The 18,730-nt window shown below is 58.8% G+C and overlaps 1 protein-coding gene across 1 annotated transcript; it reads left to right on the top strand.

Annotated features, from left to right (window-relative positions):
• The first annotated feature begins 291 nt into the window (after positions 1-291).
• On the top strand, positions 292-18,435 carry SLC4A1 (solute carrier family 4 member 1 (Diego blood group)). The gene is made up of 20 exons (XM_070392917.1): positions 292-424; positions 5,091-5,173; positions 5,298-5,388; positions 6,339-6,403; positions 7,213-7,393; positions 7,491-7,626; positions 8,040-8,163; positions 8,273-8,357; positions 8,507-8,691; positions 9,469-9,679; positions 9,924-10,136; positions 10,322-10,470; positions 10,578-10,772; positions 11,892-12,065; positions 12,413-12,502; positions 13,090-13,256; positions 13,752-14,005; positions 15,339-15,508; positions 15,598-15,774; positions 16,445-18,435. The coding sequence occupies exons 2-20, from the start codon at positions 5,159-5,161 to the stop codon at positions 16,523-16,525; spliced, it is 2,763 nt and encodes a 920-aa protein (XP_070249018.1). The 5' UTR covers positions 292-424; positions 5,091-5,158; the 3' UTR covers positions 16,526-18,435.
• Positions 18,436-18,730: the final 295 nt, after the last annotated feature.

The raw sequence follows: 18,730 nt of genomic DNA, 5'->3' as shown, positions 1-18,730 counted from the left end.
GAGTCAGGACAGGGGCGTCCACAGGCTGGGCCAGCCCTGCCAGGAGGCTGGGAGCTCTGAGAACCCAGCCGTCAAACCGGAGTCCACAGAGGAAGACCAGGAGAACCCCGGGGGCCAGGAGGGAGGTGTTGGGGGCTGGCGGGCCGGGTGGGGTGGGCCAGACTCACAGCTGTCCAGATGTGTGTGAGAGATAACTCTGTTTACAGGGCACCCAGTGGAAGTGGGGCGGAGGGGTGAGAAGGGGCTCCTGTGGCCCATGGGCGGGCAGATTAGGAGGCGGGGGCATGAGTCAGGGGTTTGCAAGCTGCCCCTGGGGCGAAGGAGCGAGAGCCTGGCGCTGTTAGAGCGGGTGTGAGCTCAGCTGGGCGCAGAGGGCACCGGTGACTGCAGGAGTTCCTGGAGGGACCCCAAGACTCGTGAGCAGGTGAGCAGGGCCGGGGGGGTTAGGGTTGGTCTTGGGGTACCTATGGTGAGGGTTTCTGCAGGTGCCCATCCTAAATCTTTGCCTAAGTGGGCACAGGTGCCCTAACCTTCAAGTGGGGTGTTGGTGGGTGGGGTGAGAACATTGCAATGTGTGTTGTTACCCCTAAGGGCACAGGCCCATTGGCACCTGCAACTGGGGTGAGTAGGGCAGCCAATGTTAAGAAAACTGGCCGGTGTTGGGAAAAAGAGGCGGGCACGTGGCAACAGAGGTGTGTGTGGCTGGTGTGTGTGGGTCCCTGGCGGCTTCCTACTTACCAGCCCCTCAGATCCCACCGACTCAGGTCTCGCTCCAACCCCTTCCTTCCCCCATGTCTGGGGGTCCCTAGGCCACCTCATCATCCTCTTAGGAGAAAAGTTGTCAGCGCTTCCCGTTTCAGGGAGCCTACGAGGGGGGCCTGGCACCGTCCCGCTCTAGGGAGTGTTTGGAGGAAAAGGAGGAGTCCCCTACCACCTGAGCACCTCAAAGCACTTAGGCTAATTCTCCGGGAACTGGGGAGTTAGAGGGGGATGAGGGTAGTGAATCCAATCTTGATACCCAGTAGCAATGATAATGATGGCAAACGTTCACCTAGAGCAGGGGTCCTCAAACTACGGCCCACGGGCCACATGCAAATACAAATATTGTATTTGTTCCCGTTTTGTTTTTTTTACTTCAAAATAAGATATGTGCAGTCTGCATAGGAATTTGTTCATAGTTTTTTTTTTCAACTATAGTCTGGCCCTCCAACGGTCTGAGGGACAGTGAACTGGCCCCCTGTTTAAAAAAGTTTGAAGACCCTTGACCTAGAGCTCCTTATGCGCCAGGCACTTTTTTTCAAATGCTTTATACACATGAACCTAGGGCTATAACAAGTCTATGAGGTAGATATTATTTTTTTTCCCAAAGTTTTTAAAAAATATACCTACCATTCAACCACTGAGCCACACTGGCCGGGCTGAGGTAGATATGTTACCCCATTCTACAGATGAGAAAACTGAAGCACAGAGAGGTTGAGTCACATGCCCGAGGTCACACAAGTCACACAGTTAGCAAATGGCGGGGCTGGGATTTGAACCCAGGCAGTCTGACTGCAGAGTCCATGCCCTTAATTACTATCACTAAACCAGCGAATAGTTGTTTTCCCTCCTGGGGGCAACTCAGTCTAATGGTTCGAGAGGTAGCTAGAGTCAGGTCGGCAGGGTTTAATCCTGTCTATGATGCCTACCTACCAGGGGACCGAAGCAGGTAAAGCTCTCTGCACCTCAGCTTTCTCATCTGTAAAACGGCTAGTGACACTACCCACTTCACAGAGCGGTTTGGATTGTAAGCAGTAAGGCGTACGGTACGGCTTGGTGCAATGTTGGGGCGATTACGCGAAGGTGGTGCTACGCCACCAGGGAGCCCTCCCTGTCATCTGGTCACCGCCTGCCCCCCAAGCCTCTTCCAGCTGTGTGTGCCCCACCTCCTGGCTCCAGATGCCCCACTCACCTTATCTGGCCTCGCCTGGACGGGCCGGCCGGCCAGGTGTTTGGTACGCTTCCAGATGCAGGGCAGTGATCAGCGGCCAGGCTCTTATCAGTGTCAGACAGAGCAAGGCCTGCAGCTGGAAGGTGGCTGGGTCTGGTGGTGGCAGCAGTCTGGCTTATGGGTGCCCCTTCTAAGGCCCTGGGGAGCACCTCTTCTCCCTCTTCTCGCTCACCCCGGGGGAGGGGGGGAAGGTCCCCTATTATATAGCAGAATGACCAAGACCTAGAGCAGTGGTTCTCAACCTTCCTAATGCCGGGACCCTTTAATACAGTTCCTCATGTTGGGGTGACCCCCAATTTTCATTGTTACAAATTGAACATAATTAAAGCATAGTGATTAATCACAAAAACAATATGTAATTATATATGTGTTTTCTGATGGTCTTAGGCGACCCCTGTGAAAGGGTCATTCGACAGGTTGAGAACCGCTGCCCAAAGGGGTTGCGACCCACAGATTGAGAAACACTAGCATAGAGAGAACCTGGGAGCTGCCCAAGGCCACGTGCTGGCAGAGAGGCACCCTAACCCTAACCCTGATTCTCTGCACAAAGGGGTAGAGACCCACAAATTGAGAAAGGGGTCGCGACCCACAGGTTGAGAACCACTGCTCAAAGGGGTCGCGACCCACAGGTTGAGAACCACTGGCCTAGAGAGAAGCTGGGAGCTGCCCAAGGCCGTGCGGCCGGCCAGTGGCAGAGAGGCAGCCTGAGTTTCTGGGTTCTCTGGTCCTGGAGGGCCCCTCTGACCACTCCACCTCTCAGATGGGAAACAGGCAGAGCTCCAGGGCCATGGGTGGGATTTTTAACACCTTGAGAATTCTAGGGATCTGAGGCTGAGGCAGATGCAAGGCCCGAGAAGGAATAAGAAAGAGAATTGTCCTCACTGGCTTGGCTCAGTGGATAAAGCGTTGGCCTGCGGCCTGAAGGGTCGCAGGTTCGATTCTGGTCAAGGGCATGTACCTTGGTTGCGGGCACATCCCCAGTAGGCGGTGTGCAGGAGGCAGCTGATCGATGTTTCTAACTCTGTATCCCTGTCCCTTCCTCTCTGTAAAAATCAATAAAATATATTTAAAAAAAGAAAAAGAAAGAGAATAAAGATGAGATAAGAGACAGGTAGAGAAATGTGGGGAGAAGGGGACAGGGAGGGACAGGGAGAGAGAGAAAAGATATGTGATCAGGATCTTCAAGGGGCATGTCCTGTGCAGTAGGGACGGTCCCATCCCAGGCTGTGGGACACTCCCATGGCCATCCTTGCCCTCTCACCACCCCAAGCCAGGGACCCCTCCTTTCCCCCTATCTCGAAGGCCTGCAGAGCCACCCACTCCTCAGAGAGAAAGTTCTTTGTACAGTTCCTTCTGTGTACATTCCCTGCCTTGCATGGTCCTAGCTCGGCCCTTTGCCTACCATTTCTCACATCTGGGCCATCCCTGTCCACCTCTCAGTCTTTCAAATCCTCCCGGTGCTTCTAGGCCAGCGGTTCTCAACCTGTGGGTCGTGACCCCTTTGGCGGTCGGTCGAATGACCTTTCACAGGGGTCGCCTAAGACCATCCTGCCTATCAGATATTTACATGACGATTCGTAACAGTAGCAACATTACAGTTATGAAGTAGCAACGAAAACAATTTTATGGTTGGGGGTCACCACAACATGAGGAACTGTATTGAAAGGGCCAGAAGTTGAGACCCACTGTTCTAGGCCCAGCACCCGTGTCTCCTCCCCCAGAGACATTCCACCCCCAACCCCACCAACCGATCCTGCCGTACAGACCCTTGGCACCCAGCACATTCCGCTCATAGCTTGTTTGTCTGAGGGACATGTTATCTCCTGAACACCGCGCCGGTCACGTATCCTGGCTGGTCTCCCCAGTCAGGGCGGGAGCCTCCTGAGAGTAGGGACGGTGTGTTGTTCATCTCAGCATCCGCTGATGAGCACCCCGCAGGCGCAGGGTGGGCACATTGCCAGCCTGGCCCGATCTCTCTCCACAATGCCCTGTGCTGCAGTGGGTGAGGGGGCAAAGGAAGTCTCTCCATACCCAGCCCGGGGCCACCCTAGGGAACCTCCGTCACCCCCCACCACCCACCCCCGCTTGGACTTGTCCTCACGTTCCTGGGGTGGGCATGCCTTCCTCTCTGCCAGAGACACAGCCGGGAAATGGAGGCGCAGGACTCAGTGGTCTCCCGGCTGGGTCCTAGCCATACTAATTCCCCCGTCCCAGAGCCCCATGCCTGCAAGGGGGACACATTCTTACACTCGTTCTACATGCATTTATGAATGATTACTGTGAGTAACCATTCTGCTAGGAGGGGGAGATTCAGGGGGACGGAGACATGCAGAGTCTTTGCCCTCCTGTGCCTTCCCTTCTAGAGGGATCCTCAGACAATATGTGCACAGACGAATCCAGGAACCAGAAAATGACACGTGTAGTTCGCGCACGTTAGGGTGGTCAGGGAAGGGATCTGAAGCGGTGACATTTGAGCTGAGCTGTGAGAAGGGCTGAGGGGTGGGGGGAGGGCCTCCAGGATGTGGGCAGCTGCACGTGTAAAGGCCCTGGGGCAGATAAGGGCTTGGTAAGGAGGCCCAGGGGAGACGCGGGGAGAGATAAAAAGAGGCCGAGTCTGGATGAGGTGGGAGAGAGAAGCAGGGCCACCTCCTCCAGGACCTGCGGGCCACTCCCAAGGATGCTGCAGCCCCATGCCCAGCGCAAAGCATGGGTAAGAGCGTGTGCCGTGGAGCCTCTCGGAGGCGCTAAGTCGGGGAGAGGTCATGCTGCCCCGGGGTTGGCTGCGTCTCAGGGATGGGCAAGAAAATAAGCCAGCTGAGGACTGGTGGATGGAGAAAGGAGTCAGATTCGCGGGATGTACCCATCCTCCCCAACACCCTTCCCCGCCAGGCTTCCCTTCCCTGCACGCCCCCGTCTCCTGGCCCCGCACACTGGCCCTCACATCTGTAAATCCAGCTCCTTCCTCCAAGCCTCCACCCAGCCCTTCTCCCTCTGGCCCCACTGTCTCCCCACACCGTCCACTCAAATGCAGCCGCTCTGGGGCAGGACAAGGAGACCACAGCGTCCCCACGTCTCACTCGGCCCGTGCCTCTCCCCGCAGGGACCCGCAGTGCGGGTTATGCTGGGGGCTCCGATCCCTGCGGATAATCGGACCATCGGGACAGCGCCATGGGGGATTTTCAGGTGAGTCTTTCTCGGCATCTGCAGGGCTCCTACCTGGGGCCTCTGGGGTCCTGGCCCCGCATTCCCACCTTCATGGGGCCTCAAGAAGCCCCTCACGCCCAGTCCTCATGGCCACTTCCCACAGGAGGAGTACGAAGAGGTGCTGGAAGAGACCCTAGAGCAGGAGGAGTATGAAGACCCAGGTGTCCCCGCACCGCAGGTGGAGGAGCCAGAAGGTAAGCCCATCTCCCTCTCTCTGCTGGGGTGAGCTGCTGACCCCAGACAGGGACATTTGAGGGACTTGTCCTCCCTTTTTCTCTGAACTCCCCCACTCCCCCCCTGCCCTGTCCCAGCCCCAGGGCCAGTTCTCCCACAATCCTACTGATTGAAGGATAAACAGAGTTTTGTTTGAAATGATCACAGGAGGGGACTGGGGGGGGTGGGCAGGACCAGTCACCCGTCACCATCACCGTGTCCCTTAGATGTGTGCGAGGGCAGCCAGGCCTGTCTGGCACCATGGCAGGAGCCCACATGCCACCCATGCCCATCCAACACTGGCTTCTAGGCCGGGCGCTGGCCCTGCTCTGGAAACATTGTTCCATTTGGGGGTCCAGGGGTCCTGAAAAATGGGGGGGTCTTGGGGGTCCCCAAGGCAGAGGGACAACAGGAACCCTTCCTTGGTCGCCCAAGGTCTCAGTGGGGAGCCCCAGGCAGGTGCTTATTTACTGTCAACAGGACTTAAGTGCGGGCAATTAGCATTGATGATAAGAGGCGCCCCCTGGGAATGAAGGGTTGGGGTGGGGGGGGGGAAGGGGGCCAATATAAAGCCAAGCGGGGAGAAGCTATGGACTGGCAGGACTCCTGAGGCAGGTGAGGAGGAAGGGAATTGGTCCCAGAAGGTGGCATGAGGGCGAGGGGACCCTAAGAGAATCCTGAACATCACCGTTCAGGTGTCTCCAATCGCCTTGGAGATGACCCTCCTGCTCCTCACTGAGGATGAGTCCCAGGGGCCTCCACGGTGCTCCCATGTAGGGTGGCAGAGCCAGGCGGGGCCAAGAACCAGGCATCGGAGCCCAGGGGTGGGTGGGGGCACCAGCGGGACAGCATTCTGCACTGGTTTCTGGGGCTGATGGCGGGTGGCGCAGGATTGTCTGGTGGCAGCACTAACCAGCCTCCGGGTTTTCAGCTCACTTCACCGAGCCAACAGCCACAGACTACCACCAAACCACATCCCAACCGGGCACCCACGAGGTAAGGACCCAGCCTCCCCAACCCTTGTTCCTGTACTGCCCTGGGGCCCACCATCTTATCAGGGGAAGAGAGGAGCGGAGGGACAGGCACAGCTCCAAACAGGCCACAGACAGGCTCGGGGGACGGGTCCTGGGAAATCGGTGGAAGGAAAGAGGACAAGAGGACAGCCCCCGCGGAGCAGAGACCTGGCCCCCGTCGCCCCTGCGGCTCTGGCTGCACCGTCAGGTGCTCCCTGGGGAAGCACAGAAGGAAATAACGCTCTCCTCTGCCGGGCCCCCTACATCCCTGTTGGTCCCCAAGCTGTCTAGCCGGCTAATAAATTTGTTCTGTCCTCAGCTAGGCCCTCAAGAGTGGCCACCTGGCCCCAAAGACACCCAAGAACAAGCCAAGCAACACACCCCCTCCACCATCTTTGAGGCAGGAGATGACCCAATGACCCAGGACTCCCCCGTCCTTTCCCTTCTAAGTGGCCACTCTAGCACCCCTTTTGGTCCCGAGGTTCTCCAAATGCCTCTGACATGAAGTCCGGGCCGGTTAGGAAGCTGAGGAATAGAGCCAGCGTGTGGGCCGTACCTACAGGACCCTCAAGCATCTCCCCACACTTCCCATCTCACTCACACTCCAGCTGGAGTTCCGCACTGACCGTCCAGTCCCTCTGAGCTCAGGGTCTGCCCCCAAACGCCTCAGGGCTCTGGGCCTCCTGGAACATCTCTCAGAGCCTGCTGCTGTCCGCCTGCCCTGGGCTGCCATCTCCCCACGGCCCGCCCGCCGGGAGCCTGATGGGCTAATTCAGGTCTGTGGGGCCGCAGGTCTACGTGGAGCTGCACGAACTCGTGATGGACGAGAAGAACCAGGAGCTGCAATGGATGGAGGCAGCGCGCTGGGTGCGGCTGGAGGAGAACCTGGGGGAGGACGGGGCCTGGGGCCGCCCGCACCTGTCCTACCTCACCTTCTGGAGCCTCCTGGAGCTGCAGAGAGCCTTCACCAAGGGTGAGCCCTGACCGCCCCTCCATGACCCCTGCATACGAGGCTTGGTGGGGAGGAGGGCCGCGGTTCAGCTGGCCAGCTCACCCTCCATTCCCTGCAGGGACTGTCCTCCTGAATCTGCCGGAGACCTCCCTGGCTGGGGTGGCCAACCAGCTGCTGGACCAGTTCATCTACGAGGAGCAGATCCGGCCTCAGGACCGAGACGAGCTGCTCCGGGTCCTGCTACTCAAACACAGGTGCCCCTGCCTGCCCGCACCTGGACTCCGCTCCCCAGAGCTGCCTCCCCAGTCCATCTGCCCCGGGCTCTCCCTGGGAATCCAAAGCCCCGCCCCCACCCCCACTTTTCTTCCAGGATGGCTTCTGCCTCTGACAGCTCTTGACAGGGGGCCATGTCTCCATGCTCAGATTTGGGGACCACTGGTCCCCAGGAGGGCAGACTCTCAAGGCCCTTCCCTCCATCCATTTTTCTGGCTCCACCTAGTCATTCCAGAAAGAGGCCACCGGCCGGTTCTCCTTCTGCCCCAGGGTCTCTCTGGTCTGGCCACTGGGAGTCCCAGTTGATCCCTCCCGTCACCAGTGCTCTGCAGAGAGCCCAACCGAGCCTAACCGGAGCAGCTTACTCAGCCCATGTCCCCTTTGTGTCCTGCAGCCATGCCGGAGACCTAGAGGACCTGGGGAGTGTGAAGCCCACGGTCGTGACACGTTCCGGGGAGCCCTCACAGCCTCTGCTCCCCCAACACCCCTCGCTGGAGATCCAGCTATTCTGTGAACAGGTGAGGCTGTACCAGGGGTGCCTGGGGAGAGCCGGCAGCGTGGTTAGCAATGGGAGTAGCGAGGGGAGGAGGGGGCCGGATGCTCTCCTTACCACCTTCCTTCTGACAGAGAGAGGGGGGCACAGCAGGCCACTCACCATCGGGAATTTTGGAAAAGATCCCCCCGGATTCGGAGGCCACCCTGGTGCTAGTGGGTAAGCAGTGGTGCTCCTCCCTACTCAACCCTCCACACCCCTGCTTCCACCTTCTGTGCTGGCCCAGCCTGCCTCTCCCTAAGCCTGGACGCCAGCTGTGCCCCCTCAGCTTGGCCAGGCCACCTCATGTCCCCCACCCCCTCCCACAGGCCGCGCCTCCTTCCTGGAGCGGCCGGTGCTGGGCTTCGTGCGGCTGCAGGAGGCCGTAGAGCTGGTGGACGCGGTGCAGCTGCGCGTGCCCGTGCGCTTCCTCTTTGTGTTGCTGGGACCCGAGGCCTCTCACATTGACTACACCCAGCTCGGCCGGGCTGCTGCCATCCTCATGTCCGAGAGAGTAAGGAGGGGCCGGCAAGGGCTGGGGGAGCTGGGCAGCTGGGTGGCGGTTGAGGCCCATTCTCCACTGGACTGGCCGGGGTCACATTAGCGTCACTAGTCTGGCCCTTCCGTCTAATCCAGCTGTTGCTGACGTGTCTGGCCAGAGTAACCTGGCCCGGCCCTGCCGGATTGGCCTGGCATGACCTGATCTGGCCCACTCTGGCCTGGTTCTCCCTGGTCAAGTCTGGCCTGGAATGGCCTCGTCTGCTCTGGCTTCATCTGGTTTGCTTAGTTCTCTCTCCTTTCTTCATTTAGGACCAGGTCTACGTCCTCCCAACCCTTTCATTGTGTGTGTGTGTGTGTGCATGTGTGTATGTGTGTGTTGCGGGGGGGGGGGGGCGGGGGGGGGCGGTCAGTGGGAGCTGGTAAAGGAGGTGGACAAGGAAAGCAGTTCCTAGCAAGAAGGAGCTGGGAGCCGAGGCCGGTTTGGCTCAGTGGATGGAGTGTCGGCCTGCGGACTGGGGGGGTCCCAGGTTCGATTCCGGTCGAGGGCATGTGCCTGGGTTGCGAGCACATCCCCAGTGGGGGGTGTGCAGGAGGCAGCTGATCGATGTTTCTCTCTAATCAATGTTTCTGACTATCTCTCTCCCTTCCTCTCTGTGAAGAATCAATAAAATATATTAAAAAAAAAAAAAAAAAGAAGGAGCTGGGAGAGAGGGCTCTGTCCTCGGGGGCCCCGGCTGTGGACTCCTGGACCCTTTCACCCAGCGGCCCTGACCCGCTCTCTGGCCCCCAGGTGTTCCGCATGGATGCGTACCTGGCCCAGAGTCGGCAAGAGCTGGTGCACTCCCTGGAGGGCTTCCTGGACTGCAGCCTGGTGCTGCCTCCCACGGACGCCCCCTCAGAGCAGGCCCTGCTCAGTCTGGTGCCTGTGCAGAAGGAGCTACTGCGAAGACGCTACCTGCCCAGCTCTGCCAAGCCAGACCCCAGATTCTACAAGGGCCTAGGTACCTGCCCTGCCCAGCCCAAGGCTTTCTGGGCCCCACAGACCCTCAGAGACCCCAGCACAGCCCTGTGAGCCCCTACCTCCCCTCTTCCCATCAAACACCCTGGTGTCCCTTCTCCCTATTCTCTTGCCACCCAGCCTCCTTTGGCTACCCCATTCCCATCAGACAATACCCCCCTCCCCTCCCCTGTCCCCACACCTCCCCCTGCTGCCCCCTATGACCATGGTCCTATTCTTTATTACAGATTTAAATGGGGGTCCAGGGGTCCCTGGTGGCCCGGATGACCCTCTGCAACGAACAGGCATGCTCTTCGGGGGCCTGGTGCGTGACATAAAGCGGCGCTACCCTCGCTACTTGAGTGACATCACGGATGCACTCAGCCCCCAGGTCCTGGCTGCCGTCATCTTCATCTACTTTGCCGCCCTGTCACCTGCCGTCACCTTTGGCGGCCTCCTGGGTCAGTTCCTCTGCATGCCTCCCCCTCCCCCCGCCACCCTTTCTTCTGATCCCCTGGCCACTGTGGGCCCTGACTCCTGCCCCGATCTGACACTCTGGACCTGGCATCAGCCTGCCCATGAGTTGCTCCACTGGCCCCTGGAAATGGTCTCCCGCCCTTGACCCCACTGTACCTTCTGCCCACAGGAGAGAAGACCCAGAACCAGATGGGGGTGTCGGAGCTGCTCATCTCCACGGCGGCGCAGGGCATCCTCTTCGCGCTGCTGGCGGCTCAGCCCTTGCTCGTGGTTGGCTTCTCAGGGCCCCTGCTGGTGTTCGAGGAAGCCTTCTTCTCGGTAGCCCTGTCCTGGCCCCCGTGACCCTGTGCCTGCCTCTGGCGCCCTGCCCCGGTGCCCGGTGCTGGGCCTGCTGTCTGACCCAGTTCCCTCTGACCGCCCCGCAGTTCTGCGACAGTAACGGCCTGGAGTACCTCGTGGGTCGTGTGTGGATCGGCATGTGGCTCATCCTGCTGGTGGTGCTGGTGGTAGCCTTCGAGGGCAGCTTCCTGGTCCGCTTCATCTCCCGCTACACCCAGGAGATCTTCTCCTTCCTCATCTCCCTCATCTTCATCTACGAGACGTTCTTCAAACTGATCAAGGTGGGAGTGTGAACGAGCAAGGGGGTGTGCGTGTGTGAGACTGAGCATAGACTAGGTGGCTGCGGGCCACTGCACGCATGTCTGTACGGCACTGGTGTGGCCGTGTGTTCACGGTGTGTGACTGTGACCACATCCATGTTGACACCTGCTGCTGGTATTCTTGCCGTGACTGTGGCAAGGAGAGGGCACCTCTCTGTGCACATGTTTATAACCACACAGATGACTAAAGGGTGAGCATGTGTGTGAGCCTGAAATGGGAAATTGCATGCGTGGTGGGGACAGTGGGGGTGGAGGGGTGTTGAGGCTCTGATGTCCCCCCTCCCTCTGCTGCACTTGCCCTCAAGAACCGCAGGTCCTGTGGACGGAGCACCCTGACCCCTCAGCTCTGTCACCTCAAACTATGCCTGCCTCTGTGTCTGCGTTTTTAAAAAATCAATTTTTATTGATATCACAGAGGAAGGGAGAGGGAGAGAGAAATAGAAACATCAGTGATGAGAGAGAATCATTGATCAGCTGCGTCCTGCACATGCCCCACTGAGGATCGAGCCCACAACCTGGGCATGTGCCCTTGACCAGAATCGAACCCAGGACCCTTCAGTCCGCAGGCCTGAAGCCAGACCAGCGAGGGCTGTGTCTATCCACTAAGCCAGACCAGCGAGGGCTGTGTCTATCCACTAAGCCAGACCAGCGAGGGCTGTGTCTATCCACTAAGCCAGACCAGCGAGGGCTGTGTCTGCAATTTATAGGAAGGGTGGACACCATATGTGTGTCCCTGATTCTGTAGTTGGTGGGTCTTTCCAAGTCTTTAAAGCCCTGCACTCTAGTCTCCTCATGCCTCCGAGGCCCTGGGTGGTCACACACACCACACACACACATACACACTCACACACACGCACGCGCGCACACACGGATTGCCTTCATGGCCTACCTCACGCAAGCCTAGCCTGGTCCCCACTCCTGAAAACCAAGCTGTAGAATTTAATTGCCCCTCTGTTACCATATCAGCTGAGGAAGAAGATAGGTGGACGGATGGTGGATGGATAGATGGGTGATGGACAGAGGATGGATGGATGGATGGATGGATGGGAGGGAACAGGATGCCTTGGTTTTCTGCTGCAGATCTTCCAGAGCCACCCACTGCAGAAGCATTACAAACACAATGTGACGATAGATCCTAAGCCTCAGGACCCCCTGCCCAACACAGCCCTCCTCTCCCTTGTGCTCATGGCCGGCACCTTCTTCTTAGCCATGACGCTGCGCAAGTTCAAGAACAGCTCCTACTTCCCTGGCAAGGTCAGCATCCGTCTCCACCTGCCCGTGCCTGCCCTGTCCTATCCCAGTCCAAAGCACCCTCCTAGCTTCCCCGGCGCCATTGGCTCCCCTTCTAACCTTAGGTTCTCATGCCCAATTCCAAGCCTCCCTGGCCCCCTCCTCCTCAAGGTCCCGCCCTTCAGGGAAGCCCACCCCCTCTCTCAGCATGCCCAGGCTGAGAACCCAGTGGGGAGGCAGGGACAGGGCGTGGAAGGGGGCAGAGAACTGGAAAGAGCAGGGCCCCCTGGGTGACGATGGGGCAGAAGGGGGCCACGTGGGAGGTGGGGAACACCTGGGCACTAACCGCTTGTTCTCCCACCTGCCCTCAGCTGCGACGGGTCATCGGGGACTTCGGGGTTCCCATCTCCATCCTGATCATGGTCATGGTGGATTCTTTCATCCAGGATACCTACACCCAGGTGATCCTCTCCTCTACCCTCCTGTCCTTTCCCCAGCTTGCTCTCTCCCAGAATGGCTGTCCCCAACCTGGCGTCAGCTAGAACCACACCTCCCCCAGCCCTGGCTCCCCTGGCAGCGCCCCCGTTCCTCCCACAGCCTTACAGAGCCCCTCGGGCTGAAGCCAGGGCCTGGGTCAGGTTCCCTTTACTCTTTAACCCGGGGCAGCAGGAAAGAATCTGCTTTGGAGCCAGGCAGACCTGCCACCAAATAGTTGTGTGATGTAAGGCAAGCCACACAACCGCTCTGACCCTGTTCCCTTATCTGTAAGGTTTGGGGTGAGATGTACGTAAAAGTCTTGCATACATGTAGGGCCTGGGTACACAGCAGATGCACAATAAAAGTGAGCCCCCACGTGTCCAGGACCCGATCTCCCCCATCTCCACCTCTCCCCATGCACTCTCTACCACCCCAGGCCTCCAGCCCTGGCCCCTGCACCTTAGGATCCAGCCCCCTCCAGCCCCGACACACCTGCTGCCCACAGCTCCCCAGGGTTAGTCACATGACGGAAATCCTGCCCCAGTGTTCTGAACGGCATCCCCTCCCGCAGAAACTCAGCGTGCCTTCGGGCCTCCAAGTATCCAACTCCTCGGCCCGGGGCTGGATCATCCACCCGCTGGGCTTGTATTCCCATTTCCCCATCTGGATGATGTTTGCCTCCGCTCTGCCTGCACTGCTGGTCTTCATCCTCATCTTCCTTGAGTCCCAGATCACCACGTAAGAGCCGGGGTGGGGCTGGGCCTGGGAGGGTTCGAGGCAGAGAAAGGGGCAGGTTCCAGGCGGGCCAGACACCCAGGACTGATGCTAGTGAGACTCAGTGGGATGTGTGGCCCTCCCTGCTCACAGGGATAGGGAGGGGCTGGGCGGGGCGGGGTCAGGTGGTGTGGGCCCCAGGAATGTATAACTTAGGGAGCCTTTGTAAGGAAAGGAACACAAAACGAGAACCACAAAATAAGGTGCCAGGTCTCGGAAAGGACCTGTGCCAGTGACGCTCGCCGGAGCCTACGCTTCATTAGCTTCGGAGCAAACCTGCCTGTGGAGAGTCTGGATTCTCACCGTGGGTTGGGAGGGAGGGGGCCAAAGAATTCCAAGGGAGACGGGCACAGAAGGGTAAACTGAGGCACATAGAGACTCAAGTGTGGGGAAGGAAGGAGGGGCCGAGGGGGGTGTGGGAGGGAGAGCCCTGCTTACCCCTCACCTCCCACCCCCCAGGCTGATCATCAGCAAACCAGAGCGCAAGTTGGTCAAGGGCTCCGGCTTCCACCTGGACCTGCTGCTGGTCATAGGCATGGGCGGGTTGGCCACTCTCTTCGGGATGCCCTGGCTCAGCGCCACCACCGTGCGTTCCGTCACCCATGCCAACGCCCTCACCGTCATGGGCAAGGCCAGTGCCCCCGGGGCTGCAGCCCAGATCCAGGAGGTCAAGGAGCAGCGGATCAGCGGGCTCCTGGTCTCTGTGCTTGTGGGTGAGTGAGGGCTGGCCACACTCTCTACCTCCCTCTGGCCCTGCCCCAGGCCTCGATCCAGCCCCTCTAGCCCTCCCAGCGCACCTGCTGCCCACAGCTCCCCAGGGTTAGTCACATGACGGAAATCCTGGGGGAAATTACCAAGGCGCTGAGGTGGGCATCTGAGCAGGCGCCGAGGTGGGCATCTGAGCAGGCTCTGAGGTGGGCATCTGAGCAGGGGAGGAAGGAGGGCATCTGAGCAGGCTCTGAAGTGGGCATCTGAGCAGGCGCTGAGGTGGGCATCTGAGCAGGCGCCGAGGTGGGCATCTGAGCAGGCTCTGAGGTGGGCATCTGAGCAGGCTCTGAGGTGGGCATCTGAGCAGGGGAGGAAGGAGGGCATCTGAGCAGGCTCTGAGGTGGGCATCTGAGCAGGCGCTGAGGTGGGCATCTGAGCAGGGGAGGAAGGAGGGCTTCTCTAGACAGAAGCTCACGAACTGCGAGTCCCAGCCCTGCCCTGTGGGCCTCAGTTTCCCTTTTTGCACCATTAGAGGGTTTCTTAGGTGCCCCCTGAGGTCTCTCTAGCTGAGCTGCTCTATGACGGACACAAAGGGGAGTGCTCCAGGGCATTATCTCCAGGCTGGGTGGGGGAGGGGGAGGAGAAGACAGAGGGTCACGGGGGTTGATCTGAGCCTGGAGTCGCTGTGAGTCCGGCTGGACTCGGTGTGGGCCTCACTGTGATCGCTGATGGAGCGGCCAGGGAAGTTTCCTAAGGAAGGCGAGGTGTTGTTCGCTAGAGGAGGGTTAGGATTTGGATACGATGGAGGCTGGGGTGAGGAAAAAGCTGGGCTTCTCTGACTCTGTGACCTCCCTAGGTTAAAGGAGTAGGTTTTGAAGTCAGGCAGGCCGGAGCTTGACTCCCTCCCTGCTCTGCCGGTTACTAGCTGTGTGGCCTCAGGCAAGTTGCTTCACCTCTCTGAGTCTGTTTCTTCATCTCTAAAAGGCAGGTAAAACCTATTACACGGATCCGCAGAGCCCTGGCCTATGTGGCTCAGTGACTAGAGCATCATCCCAATGCCCAAAGGGTCATGGGTTCGATCCCGGTCTGGACATGTACAGGAGGCTACAGATGGATGTTCCTCTCTCACATTCATCTCTCTCTCTCCCTCCCTCTCTCTTTTCCCCGCCCCCTCCCTTCCTCTCTAGAACCAATGAAAAAACATATCCGCCGGTGAGAATAAAAAAAAAAAAAAAAACCCACAGAAAGGACTCTACATGGCACCGGTGGTTTCATTCCCCGCCCTGGTGCCGGTCCTCCAGGGCCCGTGAGGCTGACAGTGTGTGGTTCTCCCTGCAGGCCTGTCCATCCTCATGGGGCCCATCCTGTCCCACATCCCCCTGGCTGTGCTGTTCGGCATCTTCCTCTACATGGGGGTCACCTCCCTCAGCGGCATCCAGCTCTTTGACCGCATCTTGCTGCTCTTCAAGCCGCCCAAGTACCACCCGGATGTGCCCTACGTCAAGCGGGTACAGGGCCCTCGGCTGCCCAGCCCAGGGCGGGGTGGGAGTGCTTGGTGCCGGGCAGGGCAGGCGATGACCCCAGCCTCTGCCCGCAGGTAAAGACCTGGCGCATGCACCTGTTCACCTTCATCCAGATCATCTGCCTGGCAGGGCTGTGGGCAGTGAAATCCTTCCCGACCACTTCGCTGGCCCTGCCCTTCGTCCTTATCCTCACGGTGCCCCTGCGGCGGCTCCTGCTGCCACTTATCTTCAGGAACCTGGAGCTCCAGTGTGTGAGTGGCCGCTCCCCAGCCCCACCCCTCAAGGCCTGGGGGAGGAGGGAGGGAGAGAGAGCAGGAGCTGGAGGGCAGGACCCCAGCGCTGGCTCAGGGAGGGCTTGTGAGAGAGGGGGCGGGTGGGTCTCAGAATCAAGGAAGGCAGAGGGGGTGCGGTGAAGGTCGGGATCTGGGGCCTGCATTCAAATCCTGGCACTGCCACATCCCAGTGGCCTCACCTTTCTGTGCCGTGGGTTTGCTCACCTGTAAAAGGAGGAGTAACGACAGGGAGGGGAGAGGGTTAAGAGGCACACAGGACGTGACCCACGTGAGCGGTCCTGACCATTGAGCAGCCGGTCCTGCTCGGTCTTCCAAATCCTTTTGGAAGAGTCTGCTCCTCCAGTAGAATTTTTCTAAGATGTGACACAGGCCACTGGGGGGCTGCCCTGGTGAGGGAGCCCCCTGCCTGCCCTCTAGAGGTCAGCATCCTGCCAAGGGCATCAGATGCCCAGGGGCTCCCCACCCTTCGGGGAATCTCTCATGTGGACCAACCCTGGGGGCAGGACTCGACCAAGGTTCAAAGAGCGCCAGGCCCTCTCCTAACTCCAGGGGTGCCTCTTAGCGCTGGGGGAGGGCTCATCTGGCCCCTGGGCCACTCACCCTCTCTCCTTCCGACCCCGCCCTCCAGCTGGACGCTGACGATGCCAAGCCAAGCCTTGATGAGGAGGAAGGTCGGGATGAATATGACGAGGTGGCCATGCCTGTGTGAGAGGAGGGTCCAGGCCCCAGACCTCTCCCCCACTCCACTGCTCCACTTTCTCCGGAAAAGCAGAAGTTCAAGGGCACCTCATGGACTCCCAGGTCCCTCCTGGGGCGGCAGCTGAGGCCCCGAGGCTGTGGGTGGGGGGAGGGGTGTCTAGAAAACCTTCCACAATGTCTAGACTGACTTTTTGGGGGGCTGGAAATGGCCAGTGGAGCCCACATTAGGGCATCCACTGTGCAGCGCCCCCTGCTGCCGCACTCCGCATGGGGGTACCCTGCTGGGAGACTTAGGTCTGAGCCCGGACTTAGATCTGCACAGACTGGGGCAATAGTGAGGGAGGGAGCAGGGCCCATGTGACCTTGGGCAAGTCCTTAACCTCTCCAGCCTCTGCTTTTTCTTCTGTAAAATGGGTATATTGATCATAATACCCACATTACAGGATGGTTACTGAGGACCAAAGATAAATGTGAACAAAGGGCTTTGTAAACTCTGAAAGGACTATTATGCTGTAGCCCAGCGGTCGCCAACCTTTCGGACCTCACACACCCGCAGTAGTCCGCAGACCACCGGTTGGCGACCGCAGCTGTAGTCATTCTTCTTCAAGCCTGCCCAAGGGCACACAGCTCCTGAACCCTACAGCTGGGATTTGGACCGGGTCTCCGGATTCTGAGGCCAGAGCTCTGTGCTCTACTTCAGTCATCCACCTTCCCATGCTTAGCGATGCCCCTGTGATGCCTCCCCTCCCATTCTCTACTCCAACCCCGGACCTGGGGACCATTTTCTCTGGAGCAGAGGGCAGTGTCCTGGTGAGGGCAAGGAGGGTACAGAGACAATCAGGGCTGGGACTCAGGACTCCTAAGTGCTTGTTCCCTTCCCCCCATGCTCTCATTCATTCATTCATTCATTCATTCATTCCACAAGCATTTACTGAGCTCCTGGGCCCTGTGGACACAGAGCTGACAGAGCCAAGAACCCTGCCGAGGGATGGGGAGTGATGGGTAACTCATAGTCTGTTCTAGATTTGGGGGGGGGGGGGCATGGGGAGGGGGGGGGAGTTTGTAATTTATTGGTTATGTAGTTTCTCAGAGCTATCACTGTACTTTGGCCTCACACATGCCCAGACCCCCATTAGAGACCCACTGCCCCCAACCCCACCCGAGCTGAATCTTGGGGAGAACCCAGGTGTGACCAGTTAAAGCAGGAGACAGTGGGTTCTGCAGAATATGGGTGAATCTATTTTTTAAAAAAACAAAAATGTAAAAAGAGTTGAAAGAGCTAGAAATGGTAAGAGATGGTTGAAACTGAGAATCGTGGTGTGACAGAAAAGAAAGGGGGCTTTGGACTCCTGGTGGAAGGCCCTTGGGTACATCCCTGAAGGCTGATAGCTGCCTCCCACTTCACTTTTTTTTCTTTTTTTAAAAAAAATATATGTCTTTATTGATTTCAGAGAGGAAGGAAGACAGAGAGAGAGAAACATCAATGATGGAGTATCATTGATAAGTTGCCTCCTGCACGCCCCCTACTGGGGATCGAGCCCACAACCCAGGCATGTGCCCTTGGCCAGAATCGAACCTGGGACCCTTCAGTCCACAGGCTGACGCTCTATCCACTGAGCCAAACTGGCCAGAGCCCACCACTTCACTTTCTGTAAAACGGGAAGGATAATGGTGTCAGTCTCCAGGCTTGTTATAAGGATTGAGTGAGACAGTGCATGGACAGGCCTCCGAGGAATTGCCCAATAAATGTTCGCTGCTGGTTTTGTTCTTCTGGTTGCGATGTCCCTGCCACCCCCCCCCCCCCCCCCCCCCCGCTTCCCTCTGCTCCTCGAACACTGGAAAGAAAGCCACCCGTTCTGCCTGTGCCCTTCCCCTCGATGCCTAGGAATAGGTTTTGCCAATAAATGTATCTGTGGTGGAGTGACTGCCTTGCTGGAATGCCCCTCCCAGGGCCAGGGGTCCCAGGAGCCTTGGCTGGGCCAGGCGGACATGGTGTGTGTGGTGTGGAGCTGGTGCCGGGCTGCAGCCCCGGTGCAAGGAGAGCCAGGCTGGGGCAGGGCAAGGCTGGTGGCCCCCCAAGCTTTAGGGGCTGAGAGGGCCAGCACACGGTGAGGGGCAGAGAGCAAGGGAAGCAAGTTCACTCAGGACATCCTTCCTCTCCAGAATAAGCAAGAGCCAAGGGGGTGGGGAGGGGGCTGTAAAGGGGCCTGGCCCT

This window comes from Myotis yumanensis, unplaced genomic scaffold (genome assembly GCF_028538775.1).
Source record: "Myotis yumanensis isolate MYYU_CA2020_CCGP unplaced genomic scaffold, mMyoYum1.0.hap1 SCAF_16, whole genome shotgun sequence".
Taxonomy (NCBI): Eukaryota; Metazoa; Chordata; class Mammalia; order Chiroptera; family Vespertilionidae; genus Myotis; species Myotis yumanensis.
Note: the sequence above shows the minus strand (reverse complement) of the source record. Positions and strands in the feature narration are given on the sequence as shown.